At 41.1% G+C, this 15,131-nt stretch overlaps 1 protein-coding gene across 1 annotated transcript in view; it reads left to right on the forward strand.

The window, feature by feature from the left end:
• The first annotated feature begins 414 nt into the window (after window positions 1–414).
• The window catches only part of zdhhc15b (zinc finger DHHC-type palmitoyltransferase 15b), a 54,410-nt gene continuing 39,693 nt past the window's right edge, over window positions 415–15,131 (forward strand). Inside the window, exon 1 of the mRNA XM_052021856.1 lies at window positions 415–595. Within this exon, the coding sequence (XP_051877816.1) occupies window positions 478–595 (118 nt within the window). The 5' untranslated portion in view covers window positions 415–477. The remainder of the gene's footprint in view (window positions 596–15,131) is intronic.

A 15,131-nucleotide genomic window follows, 5' to 3' on the forward strand; every position in this document is an offset into this window, starting at 1 on the left:
CTTAACGCAAAGCTTCGATATTCCCCCTGCCTTAGAAATTACCGGGAAGAATCGAATATTAATAGAAAGGTAAACAGAAATGCTGAAGACCTCATCCAATCAAGCAGCATCTGTGGAAAGAGAAACCAGTCAACGTTTCGGGTCAGCCAGCCTTCCTCCCAGTTCTCCGGACATTTCTGGTTTTGTTGCAGAGTCCAACATCTGCGCTATCATTTGTTTTCGAGTATCAATCGATAGCGATGAAACGGAAATAGCCGAAATGTTCCGAAGTCTCCCGAAGCAGCGGAGAGGAGCGACCCTATTCCGGAAATACCCGACGTGGTGGCTATTCCGAAACACCCGAGGCAGGCGGCATTTTTCCGGAAACAGCCGAAGCGAACTGGCGCTGTACCGGAAACAGCCGAAGCGAGTCGCGGCGGTCGGCGGGGTCGGTGAGGTAGAGGGTTGTGGGGACCGGCCGATAGGCCGGGTGGGAAAATGGCGATATCGCGAGGGCTGTGGTGCTGTCAGCGGGTGTTGGCTTGGATACCAGTGCTCATCATCACCCTGGTTGTGCTTTGGTCCTACTACGCCTATGTATTTGAGCTGTGTGTCTGTAAGTGGCTCTTTATTTTGAAATTGGTGCTGAGAGGGAAAAGTAGTTATTGGCTGTATCCAGTGGCCGACAGCAGTCAAAGGGTCTGTTAACATCATAGCTCAGACCATACTTAGTGTTTGGGCCTTCAGCAAGCTGTCAGAACAGGAGTACACTAACCAGGAAACCTTCCTGATGCTTAACTTTAAATATACAGCCGACAGCTTTTTAATATGTATGTACAGGTCCTTCTGTCTTGGGCAACCCCTTGGGATCAGGGAAGATTTGCACGTATTTCTTGATCTGTAGGCTCTGAGGTGACTGATATGGGAACTGCAGGCTCTTCCGCAGGTGGGGCGGGAGGTGTCTGAAGGGAGAGGCAGGTGGGCTGCTTTTTCCACTGTTTTTGCTGGGCTCTGGATGTATGGACAAGGTTCTGGGTGCCATCCTGAATGTGACTTCATGGGCCAGTGGGGGATATTGCATTTTTTTTGAAGGAGGCTTTTGTGGATGTCCTTGAGTCTTTTCCTCTTTCCACCTGGTAGTTTCTTTCCGTGACACAGCTGTTGGGCTTCTGAAAGTACTGGATGCAGTTTCATCTTAAATTCTGAATTCCCCATTGAAACTCGCCATTTAAAACCAGTTCCTTCCAAACCTGTAAATGTTAAGACTTGTTTTCAGATTTATAGTCTTTATATTGAAATATGTAAATGACAACAGTTCAGTTATTGCCCAGTGTTTCTCCTGTGTTTCTTTTCCCTCAATCTTTTTTCTCTGGGTGGGGGGGGAGGTGTTTTAAAGGCAAAGAGATTGAATTCTAACCAATGTGAAAGGTCAAATTACAGATAGCTTTCTGCTAATTCATAGAGTGAGTCATTTGATACCATCTGAGATGTGTATACTGCTTGTCAACAGTGGTGATTTCAACTGGATTAGGCCTTTGCACACTGGACATGTGTTTGAGATTAGCAATCACTTGCAGTAATTTAGATGGTACAGAATCATGAGCAAGGAAGTTCCTTAAAATCAATTCATTTCTTAGTCTAATAATATAATGAATACAAAAAGCATAGAGGAGGACACTTTTTTTTTGGTGTGCAGCAAAGCCCAACAAAAGGTTGTGGGTGGAGGTGAAGGAATTTTAGATTTTGTTTCAGAGAATGAAGTTGAGCAAATGAAAGCTGTATCAGTGGTAGACCATTTTTATGGTAGTAATCGTAATCCTATTAGATTTAGCATTGTTTTAGAAAAAGGCAAAACAGCAGCAATGCTTCTGAAAGAGAGAAAGCAAATATTACAAGGTTGGAATGTGGATTGTTGCAGCTTTTTGAAGGTAAATCAGTGTCAGGACAATGGGAAGGGGCATTCAAGAAGGAGGTTCAGAGGACTAATGGTTAACATGTTCTCAGGAAAAGGGTGGCACTGTCATATCTGAAGTCCCTGACGACAAGGGGCACAGAAAGTAAAATGAGACAAAAAGGGGAAGCTTATGCCAGACGCTGAGCTCGCAATGCAAATCATACAAGGTGTAACAGTGAAATTAGGGAACCAACGAAGGCCTGCAAAATATTGGCAAACAAAAATAAAATTAAAAAAGACAAAGATCTTTTTGTAATAACATAAGGTTTAAGGGGATAACTGAGGATGGACAGAGGTTAGTAGAGAACAAAAAGTTATTTTTGGAGGCAGAAGGCATGAATAAGGTTCATATGGAATATCTTGCAACAAAAGAGCAAATGTTGTAATTAAAAAGAATGAGTGTGAAATATTAGATGAAGCAATGTCATAAAAGAGTAAATATTAAGGGGTTTAGCATCTTTGAAAGTGGAACAGTTACCAAGCCAGATAAAAGTATATTCCGGGATGTTAGAAGGAGCAAGGGAGGAAATTGTGGAATCTCCGACCATTATTGTCCAATCCTCCCTGACCAAAGGAGTGGTACCTAGGAAGTGAAAAACTGCTATTATATTTATTATTGATAAAGGGGGGGATTTATTATGTAATCACATGCCAGTTAGGTTGATTTGTGGGATGGATAAATTATTGGCTCAAATCTGAGGGAGGGTTAACATCTTCTTTTAGAAAGGCATAGATTAATCAAGGACAGTTAACATAGATTTGCTAAGGGAAGGTCATATCCACTAACTTGAATTTTTTAAGAAGGTAAGAAAAGGCTAATGAAGGCAGTGTGTTTGATGTCATCTACCTAGACTTTAACCACATAAAACTGGCAGGCTAGTCAAAAAAGTAAATGTTCATGTGATCCAAAGGAAAATGAAAATTGGATTCAAAACTGGCTCAGTTGCAAAAAGCAAAGGGTCATGGTTGATGGTTGTTTTTTGCAATTCGGTGGGGTTCCACATGAATCAGTGTTCGGTGTTTGTAATATATACAAGTAAAGTAGACTGGACTGTAAGGGGACGTGATAAAAAAAAGTTTGCAGTTGATACTCTAATTGGCCATGTGATTTAATGGTGAAGAACAAAGCTTTAGGCTGCAGGAGGATGATATTGATGGGCTGGTCAATTTTGCAGAGAGGTGTGAGGTAATCTATTTGTGCAAGTGCTACAGAGCAAATGAATACACAACAAGTGGAAGGATGCCGAAACGAATAGAGGGACCTCGGCATGTATGTCCACAGATAATTTGAAGTTAGTTGGAGAGATCAATAAGGTAGTTAAAAAGGCATATAGGATGCTTTCATTTATTAGTCGAGGCATGGAATATAAGAACAGGGAATTTATATTAGAAATTAATACAACACTAAGTAAACCACAGTGTAAACCCAAGCAAACCTAGAATTCTGGTCATGCATTACAGGAAAATTGTTGTTACAGTAGAGAGGGTGCTGGAGAGATTTATTATGATATTACAGGACTAGAAAATTTAAATCACAAGGAGAGATTGGATAGGGTGATGTTGTGTCCTTTGGAACAGAGGAGGCTGAAGGAGATTAAATTGAGTCTGAAATTATGAGAGGCCTAGTTAAATAAGATGTATTGAGCCTGTTTGCAGCCTTGTGTAGTCAGCCTTGAGTTGAGCTTCTGATCATTTCTTTTCTTTGATCAACTTTGCCTGCTTTCACTGTGCCCAAGTTTCTGCTGCTCAAATCTTCAACTTTGGCTGTGCTACCTGAATCTGTGACCAAGCTTATGCTGTCCCTCCTGGCTAGCTTTCTATCTTCCACTCTATGTAAACTAACTCATCCAAAATTCAGTGGCTCATAGCCTAAATTGCACTGTTCCTCTTACCCAGCACTCCTGGGCTGACCTGTTCCAGTAATGCTTTAGTTCTATATTTCTCATTCGTCTTCAAATCATTCCATTGCTTCATCCCTCTCTAATTCTGCCACCTTCCTCAGGCCTTCTCAGTCAAGGTCAGATTTATTGTCATATGCACAGGTACATGTATGCACAGATGCAATGAAAAACTTACTTGCAGCAACATCACAGGGACATAGCATTAGAGACACAATGATCACAGGAAAAACATAAGTACAGTACATCTGTAGAAGATTGTTAGAGAGTTCTGTGACATGCTAAGCTTAACCTTCTAAGAAAGGCACTGTGATCGCATCTACGTGTGGGCCGAGGACAGGTCATCTGATATATTAATGCCCAGGAATTTAAAGCTACTGACCCTCTCCACTGCCGATCCACTAATGTAGACTGGCACATGTTCACCCTCCTTCCCCTTCCTGAAGTCAACAATTATTCTTTAGTTTTTCTGACATTGAGCAAGGGGTTCTTGTTGCAGTATCATATCTTGTTCCTGTACGCTGACTCATCGCCACCTGTGATTCATTCAACAACAGTGGTGTTGTCAGCGAATTTGTATATGGCATTGGAGCTGTGCTTAGCCACACAATCACGTGTGTATTGGGAGTAGAGCAGGGGGCTAAGCATGCAGCTTGAGGTGCACCTGTGTTGAGATGATGTTGTTACCAAACCTCACTGATTGAGGTCTACCGATGAAGTTAGATCTCTGTCTTCCCTCACTTCTGGTCTCTTGAACGTGCAATTTTAATCATTGCAAGTCTGATGGCTAGATCTTGAGCTCCATAATCTTCTCCCAGATCACTATGTAAGTGATCAGTGTGGGTCCATATTGAACAGTCTCCAGCAGGATAGCTGATTTACTATTGAAATAAACCATTTCAAAGCACTTTAAATCATAAGGGAAAAATTGATGCCCAGCTAACTTTTGTCTTTTAGTTGCAAGCAACAGTGCCAGACGTTATCTGAAGTTCAGTCTTTACCTAATGCGGTATTGGAAGTTTGGCTCAAATTTGTATCATTAAAAGAAATTGACATGTTGTGTGTTCCCTGGGGTGTGTGGGGGCAATTACAATGTAATTGCTTGTGTTTCATATGGAGTTCGATCCTCTTACAGGATGTGTTCCAGTTAAATTCCACAGGGATTCTAAAGAGCCATTACATAACCTTGCTGTAATTCAATCCAAAATCTGCCAATAACCTCTAGGAGTCTAAGCCTAATGGATTCCGTGACAGCACATTGCCTCTGAATTTTAGCATTCTGTAACAAGCTGTACAGTTTTCTTTTGGAGAAGCCCAGCAGTTGATAATATAAAAGCTGCTTGTTTCTCCCTTAGTCTAGTCCAGAACTTTCTATCTGGAATTGCAAATGTACTTACTTTTATAAGGTTTTCAGAGTTAGGAGCAACTTTTAGTATTTCCATAATTCTCTTCTCAAACTATGGTTAAAATCAAATAAGGATTTAGAGTCAACATTCTTCTTCCAAATCATAAACAAAACCAGAAAATGCTGAAAATATACAGCAGTCTGGAAAGAGGAAGGGCAGCTTAGCATATCCAGTAGAATTCTTAACCAAATCTGAAAGACAAGTCAATATTTGAAAGGATGGGGAACTACTGAAGAGAAGGAGAAAGAAACAAAAGGAATTCAAGTCTATAGGAGTTAATGACTACCACACTTCTCTGTATGTATTCTCCTTGTTTTCCCAGCTGAAGCATTTTATGTATGCTTACTTCTCAGTTTTTTGTGCTATCATGGAATGATACTTGAAGGTTAATCTGTCTATTTTCACCAGCACTGCTCTGTATTCCCAGGAAGTATTGTTTTCAGATTTTCAGCCATTTCAGTTTTAAATCACAGCTTAATCAGGTTAAGTTACATTTTCTTTAAAAGTTTCTCCCTATCATTACTGAGCTGTTTCCTTAAACCACAAACTATGGTGGGTTGCAGCGCACATGTCTTACTGGGGAAAAAATGGTTTGTTGCTGTGTGAGCACAAAACTCGATGACAAAGGTGATGTAAGTGATGACAAAGGGCTCAGCTATGGAGAAAAGCAAAGTCGGCTTTGGAGTTAGACATGATGAGAACATGTGTTGTGAACCAGAGGAAAACCTGCAACAGTTTGCAAAGTGATTTTGTATCATTAGAGCCTTGGGAGAAGACATGTGCTCAAAATGTGAAGAACAAGTAACAAAGAAAATTCAGTATGTAGTCCTTTTCCACCATCCAAGGACCCAAACATTCCTTCCAGATGAACCAGTAATTCACTTGAGCTTCTTTTAAATGAGTATATTGCATTAGGTGCACAGGATATGGTTTCCCCTGTGTTGAAGAAACCAGATGTAGACTGGATAACCACATTGCAGAATACCTCTGTTCAGTCAGCAAGATAAGATACTGTATCTTTATTCATCACGTACATCGAAACACACAGTGAAATACATCTTTTTGCTTGGTGTTCTGGGAGCAGCCCGCAAGTGTCGCCACACTTCTGGCACCAACATAGCATGTTCTCAACTTCCTAACCTGTACGTCTTTGGAATGTGGGAGGAAACTGGAGCACCCGGAGGAAACCCACGCAGTCACGGGGAGAACGTACAAACTCCTTACAGACAGTGGCTGGAATTGAACCCGGGTCGCTGGCGCTGTAAAGCATTACGCTAACCACTACACAAACCCCTGAGCTTCCAGTTACCATCACTTTAATTCTCCATCCGCTCCCACTCTGTCCTCTTTCTTTGGCCTCCTATGCTATTTCAAAGTCCAATGTAAGTGCAAGGAACAGCACCTTTTCTTCATTCTAGGCACATTGCAATCCTTGGGACTTAGTATTGAATTGAATAATTTCAAATAGCCAGCCTTTCCTGTTGTATCAAAGCTAGCAAGTTCTGATCCACCTGTTACATTAATTTAGTTTTCCTGTCTCCACAGATATTACCTAATCTGCTGGTTTTTCTCTTTCATTTCAGATTTCCAGCAACTGCTTTTTTTCCCCTCACAGTTATAGTTTGTTATTTTATTTATTTTCTTTCTCCATGTAATTGCCTACATTCATGTATTAACAAATGGCTCTGAAAGGATTGAGGCACCTGAACAACCTTGGTCTCTGTCCAAGCACAGACATTTCTTTTGTTCTTTCCATTTTGCTTCTCCTTAAAAACACACTTGTTTTCTCATTTTTTTTTCAGTTCTGATGAAGGGTCATTCACCTGAAATGTTGACTCAGTTTGTCTCCCTATAGTTGCTGCCTGACCCGAATATTTCCAGAATTTATATTTTTATTTCCAGGCATAGAGTATTCCATCATACTCCTGATGTACCTTCTGGATGCTGTAAGAGCTTTGGTATCTCAGTAGAGTCATGCAGGATATCCTGCCTCTGAGTTGCTCATACAGCCAAAGTCTTTAAATGGCTGATCTATATCAGTCAGTGGTGATCTCCAGCTGTTGATGGTGAAACATTTGATGATAGCTTCCTACCACTGATGTGAGGCTCACCAGCTGATAATTTCCTGGTGTGTCTGTATTGCACTTTTTCAAAAGAGGAAAAACATTGGCTATTCTTCAGTCCTCTGGGACCTCACCTATAGCTAAAGAGGATGCAAAGATCTCTGACAAGACCCCAACAATCTCCTCTCTTGCCTCTTTGAATAACCTGGGATAAGTCCCAGGGCCTGATGAGATCTATACACCTTAATGTTCTTCAAGAGCCTCAACACCACCACCTCCTTGATATCAACATCCCCTAGAATATCAGCATTCATTGATCAACATGATGATCATTGCCCTGCACTTTGGCATGAAGGCTCCTAACCAATTATCAGCTCATGCCTGATTGTTGTCCAGGTCTCATTGCATGTTGACGTGGATTACTTCATTTGCTAAAGAGTTGCAAATGTAATTGAATATTGTTCTACCAGCATTTCTGAACATGTAATGGAAGGAAGGCCGTTGATGAAGCCACTGAAGTTGATTGGGCCTAAGAGGGACTCCTGCAGTGATATTCTTGGTCAAGGATAATTGTCTGGCAGCAACCATCTTTCTTGGGCAGGCACGGTAGTGTAGCAGTTAATGCAACACTATTACAGCGCCAGCGACCCAGGTTCAATTCCGGCCACTGTCTGTAAGGAGTTTGTACATTCTCCCCGTGTCTGCATGGGTTTCCTCCAGGTGCTCTGGTTTCCTCCCACATTCCAAAGACGTACGGGTTAGGAAGTTGTAGGCATGCTGTGTTGGTGCTGGAAGTGTGGCGACACTTGCAGGCTGCCCCCAGAACACTACGCAAAAGATGCATTTCACCATGTGTTTCGATGTACATGTGACTAATAAAAGATCTTATCTTATCACTCTAACCTTTGGAATGCTTTCCCAATGAAGCCCATTGACTTTAGTTTTACCAAGGTTCCTCGATGCCATAGTCAAAGGCTGCCTTATTGTCAAGGGCAATCTTGTCTTGCTACTGGAATTCAGCTGTTATGTCCATGTTTGCATTTCCAGATAGTGTGTTTACTGCCTAGTTAGTTATGAATGTAATGTTCACAAAGGTATAATTTTATTTTTCCCTTCATTGTTTTTTTTTCCCAGTGTCATTCTCTCCCTGATTATGTAGGAAACTTGTCTGCTTGTTAACCTTGCAACCGCCTTGAACTGAACTCAAAATTGGAAGGTCTACCTGACAATTCCTCTTATTTTCAAGATTAAGCTAAAACACAACCACATTTCTAACACAAATAATCCCTGCTTTTGGTGCCATAAAAGGTTAAATGTTGGAACAGAAACCTGAGGAAATATCAGGTAGTATTATATTTCCAGTAAATTAGCCTTTGTGTGAGTAAAAGAACAAATCTGCTTGTAACAGAGTTGAAGCTGAAGATCTTGTGTGTTAATCAGAACAGATCCTGGAAAGCTCAACGTTCTTTGGCTTAATGTTGATTTTTCTGTTAGCTGCTGGCGGTTTGATTTCTTTGGTACACTGCTGTGTAATATACTTTGTTCACAACATTTTTTCCACTATAGCTCCTCATGCTGAGCAACAGCTTTTCTTTATAAACCAAAGGACCATTAAATGCTGCTGTTTTCCTTGTCATCATATTTTCTCAAAATCTTGAGGAGCAGATGATGCAAAAGTGATCTGGGTCATTGACCCAACTGATAGGATGGAAACTTGTAATTACCGACTGTTGTCAAGATCCAGTGCAATATATCAATTCTTGCAGTCTATTTATTCTTTCCTTTCATCAATTTATCAATCTATAGCACAAAACAGCCTAGAAATGAACTATTGGACATGAGCTTGGGGTACTCAATCATCTTAATAGGGGACCCTTACTTTATTCTTAGGAAGTGGGCAATGTCGGAAAAGTTGTGTGTTTATAAGCAATTTTCAGTGATCCTGCAAAGGAGATTCTGCCCTTGAACTACCAAAGAAATTGGAATGAAATTGAGGTTGAAGTAAAGACCAATTAGACAAATTAACATAAGAATGTAACATAGAAATAGGAGCAAGAGTGGGTCATTTGGCTGTTCGAGCCTGCTTCAGCATTCAATCATTGCCGACCTTCTGCCATTTTTGTGCCCTATCCCTATATCCTTGGTTTTCTCTAATATCTGGAAATCTATCAAACTTAGTTTTGAATTGCAATCAGTGACTGAGTCCCACAGCCTTCCAGGATAAAGAATACCCAAAATGTTATATTTGGACTCCCTGAGGCAATTTATTGACATACATTGTGAATAGTTAGAGCCAAGCACCACTCCCGGTGATACTCATATAGTTACAGGCTGCCAATTTGAGAAGGGCGCATTTATCCCTACTCTGCTTTCTATCTGTTAACCAACTCTCAATCATACACGTGTGTGACCCCTAATTCCATGAACTGGAGCTTTATCACTAATTTCCCACGTGGGACATTATTGAAAACTTAAATCCAAATGTACCATATCCACTGTTTCCTCTTCATCTATTGTACAAGATATATCCTCAAAAAAACTCCGGTAGATTAATCAAACATGATTTCATGTACATAAATCTGTCAACTCTGCTCAGTCATATTATTATTTTCTACCTGTCCTGATATCACATTCTTTATTACAGTTTCCAGCATTTTTCCATCAAATAGTGTCAGGCTAATAGATCGCCTATTCCCTGTTTTCTCTCTCCCTACTTTCTTAAAGAGTGGGGTCATATTTGTTGCCCTCCAATCTGCATGAACAATTGCAGAATCTACAGAATTTGGGAAGATGATAACCAGAGCATCCACTATCTCCATTGCCTCCTCTGGGATATAAATAATCAGGTCTCTGAGATTTATTAATTTTCAGCCTCATTAACTTCTCCAGTACTATTTCTTTACGAGTACTAATTTTTTTTTACTTCATTTGTACTGGATCCTTGGTTATGCACTATTTTTGTAATTTCCACGACACAAAAGTAATTGTTTAATTTCTCTGCCATTTCCTTATTCTCCCATCTCTGTCTGCAAGGAACCCATATTGGCCCTGGCTAATCTTTCCCTTTTTACCTACTTATGGAAGCTCTTGTAGTCTGCTTTTGTGTTTCTAGTTAGTTTAATCTCACATTCTATTTTCTTTCTGTTTATCAATTTCTTTGAATTAGAGTAAGTTTAACTTTGTAGTCAATTTGAGTCACAGTCAGACAGCGCAAAAATAGACTCTTTGGCCCAGTGACTCTGCGCCGACCATCAAGCACTCATTTACACAAATACCATTTTTTGATAAGATTTCTTTATTAGTCACATGTACATCGAAACACACAGTGAAATACATCTTTTGCATGGAGTGTTCTGGGGACAGCCCGCAAGTGTTGCCATGCTTCCGGCGCCCACATAGCGTGCCCACAAAGCATGCTCACAACTTCCTAACCCGTACATCTTTGGAATGTGGGAGGAAACCAGAGCACCCAGAGGAAGCCCACGCAGACACGGGGAGAACGTACAAACGCCTTACAGACAGTGGCTGGAATTGAACTCGGGTCGCTGGCGCTGTAAAGTGTTATGCTAACCGCTACATTACCGTGCCCGCCCTCTTCTCCCCACTTACCCATCAACTCCCATCAGATTCTACCACTCACCTATGCACTAGGGCAATTACTGTGGCCAATTAACTTATCAAACTTACATGTCTTTGGGATGTGGGAGAAAACCCACTCATTCCTAGAGAGAACATGTAAATTCTACACAGATACTGCCGGAGGCCAGGATTGAACTTGGGTGCTGGAGCTGTGAGGCAGGAGCTATACTAGCTTTGCCATTGTGTTAGAGGTACAAGTTTATGTTTTGTAACAACAACTCTTATATACTGCATTTAACATAGCAAAGTGGCTCATGATGCTTCATAAGAATATTGGCAATAATAACTGACATTAAGCTAAACAAACACATATTAGGGTTAGTGATCAACACCTCAAAGACAGAATTTAATGAATGCATTAAAGAAGGAAAGAGTGCTAGAGGGGCAAAGTAGTTTACGAGAGAATTCTAGAGATTAGGTCCTTTGGAACTGAAGGCATAGCCACAAATTGTGGAGAATTTGAATTGAGGGATGATCAAGAGGCCAAGGATGGAAAAGCACTCATCTCTTGGACAGTTGAGTGGGTGGACAACTCACTTGTACAGTGTAGAATAAATAATGCTAACATTCACTTTTTAAACCTCCAGAATTGTTTCTTGACTATCTGATTCAAGTATATCTGACTGTTGGTCTTTTCTCTGGAACAGAAATTCTAACTATAACTGTTCGTGTTACAGGATGATTTATCCACTTTTTCAATCTTTCCCCCACGCTCAAAACTTCCCATATCTCAGGGTTGGAATTGTGTGTCTCAGAGGAAGGATATAACTTGTTTTTCCTTGATTCCATGGTTAGTTGTTGACCTGTACATGGGAACATTTCAGCAGTGTTGCAATCTTCTGGTCTGAGACAACTCTTTCAAAGCCCCTGTGGATCTTTCCTGGAACAACTTGTCTAAAAGTTCCCTTTGTCAATATGCTTCTGAAACGCTGGATGCTTTTAAAACTTCAGTCTATCAGTCTATCATCTTTCTTGGCCCCTCCAATGCTATGTTGTCAGATGTCCACAATTGAATGAGCTGCAAATTTCTCCAATTAAACATAGGAAAGATCAAAGACATTGTCTTTGGCCATTCTTTAATCTGATTCATTCCCCATCCCAGTTGTTTGCATCTTCAACTCTGAACCAAGCATCCAAACTCAAATCAGCTAAATCACAAAGACTTCACCTGCCTCTACCACCCTGCTGTGGAGGTCCCTGTTTATGCATCTTCCTCTCTAAATCTGTTCTTAAAATTCACCTCTTTGAGGGAGATTTTGGTCATTCTTCCTGGTATCTCTTCCTTTAATGTAATATCTACATTTTGACTGCTAAATAAGTGTAAGTTGTCATTCAATGTTTAATGGACGGTTATGCTAATAATATGCTTCAGACATGAAGTCAAAAATTACCATTACAACATTTGTAGTTGGTGTTTTTGCAGCTGGAAGTTATTTTTACCAGTGTATGTTTCATCCCAGGTTTATATCTCATTTATAAATCTACAATCTATATGGTAGAACTCAAAAATAAGAAAGGTGCAATCACTGCGATACTCCAGACATCCCAGTAGCCACTGGGACATTGAGGAACAGATATGCCGGCAGATTAGGGAAAGGTGTAAAACTAACAGAGTTGTTGTCATGGGTGATCTCCCCACTATAGACTGGAACCTTCCTAGTGCCAGAGGTTTAGAGACAATTTGTTAGGTGCATCCAGGAGTATTTCTTAAATCAGTATGTAGATAGTCCAATGAGTGGAGGGCCATACTGGACCTGGTGTTGAAAAATGAGGCTGGCCAGGTGACTAAACTTTCAGTGGAAAAACCTTTAGCGAACAGTGACCACAACTCCTTAAGCTTTAAGATGGCTATAAATAAAGATAAGTATAGACCTTGCGGGAGAGTATTAAATTGGAGCAGGGCAAATTACAAGAGTATTAGCCAGGAACTAGGGAGAGTTGATTGGATGTGATTGGAAACTGAATGTCCAGGGGTACACAGTGTATAGGAAGGATAGGCGGGTAGGCAGAGGGGGAGGTGTGGCCATGATGGTTAGTAGTGATATAAAATCAATAGAAAGGAAGGATATTGGGTCAGAGGAGGTGGAATCCTTGTGGGTGGAGCTAAGAAATAGCAAGTGTAAAAGGACAATAGTAGCAGTCATATATAGGCCCCCTAACAGCAGTCAGAAAGTGGACGATAAGTTGCAATTTGAGATAGAAAAAGCATGCCAGAGTGACAATGTGAAGATAATTATGGGGGATTTTAACATGAAGGCGGACTGGGAAATCCAGAATGGTGGTAGTACTCGGGAGAGGGAGTTTGTGGAATGTCTAAGGGACGTTTTTCTTGAGCAACTTGTTGAAGAGCCCACCAGGGGATCGGCTGTTTTGGATTGGGTGCTGTGTAATGAACCGGAGGTGATTAGGGAACTAAAGGTAAAGGAACCACTGGGAACCAGTGATCACAATATGATTGAGTTCAGTTTCAAGTTTGAGGAGGAGAAGCTGATAACTGGCGTATCAATATTTCAGTGGAACAAAGGAAATGACAATGGTATGAGAGAGGAGTTGGCCCAAATTGATTGGAAGAGTAAGCTAGCTGGAGGGACGGCAGAGGAGAAATGGAAGGAATTTCTACAGGAAATAAGGAAAATGCAGGATAGATATATGCCAAGAAAAATGGTTTTGAATGGAAAAAAGGCACAAATGTGGATAACGAGAGAGGTGAAGGCTAAAATAAAAGCAAAAGGGGCGGCGTACAAGAAGCAAAAATTAGTGGGTAAACAGAAGACTGGGAAGCTTTTAAAAACCTGCAGAGAGAAACTAAGAAGGTCATTAGGAAAGAAAAGATGAATTATGAAAGGAAGTTGGCGGATAACATTCGAAAGGATACTAAGAGTTTTTTTTAAATACATAAGGAGTAAAAGAGAGACACGGGTTGATACAGGACCAATTGATAACGGTGCAGGAGCTATTATAATGGACGATAGAGAGATGGCAGAGGAATTGAATGAATATTTTGCATCGGTCTTCACCGTGGAGGACATCAGCAATGTGCCGGTTAGTCAGGAGTCTCACGAAATGGAACTGAGTTCAGTTAAGATTACTAGGGAGAAGGTGCTAGGAAAACTAAATGGGCTAAAGACTGATAAGTCTCCCGGACCGGATGAGGTGCATCCCTGGGTTCTGAAGGAGGTGGCTTTAGAGATAGCGGAGGCATTGGAGATAATTTTCCAGAAATCGATAGATTCCGGCGTGGTTCCGGAGGACTGGAGGGTCGCAAATGTAGTTCCGTTGTATAAGAAAGGTGGGAGGCAGCATAAAGGAAATTACAGACCTATTAGTCTGATGTCAGTGGTGGGAAAATTATTGGAATCTATCCTCAAGGATGGGTTTACGGAATACCTAGAGGCGCAAGGCAAGATAGGTCCTAGCCAACATGGTTTTGTGAAGGGAAGATCCTGCCTGACCAACCTATTGGAGTTTTTTTCACAGGTAGAGTGGATAAGGGAGAGGCGGTAGATGTTATGTATTTAGACTTTCAAAAGGCCTTTGATAAGGTGCCTCACAAGAGAGGTCATGGAATTACGGGTAGGATAACAGAATGGGTGGAGCATTGGCTGGTTGGCAGGAAGCAAAGAGTGGAAATAAAAGGATCTCGTTCTGGTTGGTTACCGGTTACTAGTGGTGTGCCGCAGGGGTCGGTGTTGGGACCGCTCCTTTTTACCTTGTACATTAATGATTTGGATAATGGAATAAATGGTTTCGTGGCTAAGTTTGCGGATGACACCAAGATAGGTGGAGGAGTAGGGAGTATTGAAGAGGGAGGAGTAGGGAGTATTGAAGAGATAGGAAGGTTGCAGAGGGACCTAGACAGTTTAGGAGAATGGGCAAGGAAATGGCAGATGAGATTCAATGTAGAGAAATGTGCAGTTGTACACTTTGGAAGCAGAAATAAGCGGGCAAATTATTATCTAGGAGGAGAGAAAATCCAAAGTACGGAAGTGCAAAGGGACTTGGGGGTACTCGTGCAGGATACCTTAAAGGTTAACCACCAGGTCGGATCGGTGGTAAAGAAAGCGAATGCTATATTGGCATTCATTTCGAGAGGTATAGTGTATAAAAGTAAGGAAGTGTTGATGAGGCTCTACGGGGCACTAGTAAGGCCTCATTTGGAATATTGTGCGCAGTTTTGAGCCCCACATCTTAG

This window comes from Pristis pectinata, chromosome 8 (genome assembly GCF_009764475.1).
Source record: "Pristis pectinata isolate sPriPec2 chromosome 8, sPriPec2.1.pri, whole genome shotgun sequence".
Lineage (NCBI taxonomy): Eukaryota > Metazoa > Chordata > Chondrichthyes > Rhinopristiformes > Pristidae > Pristis > Pristis pectinata.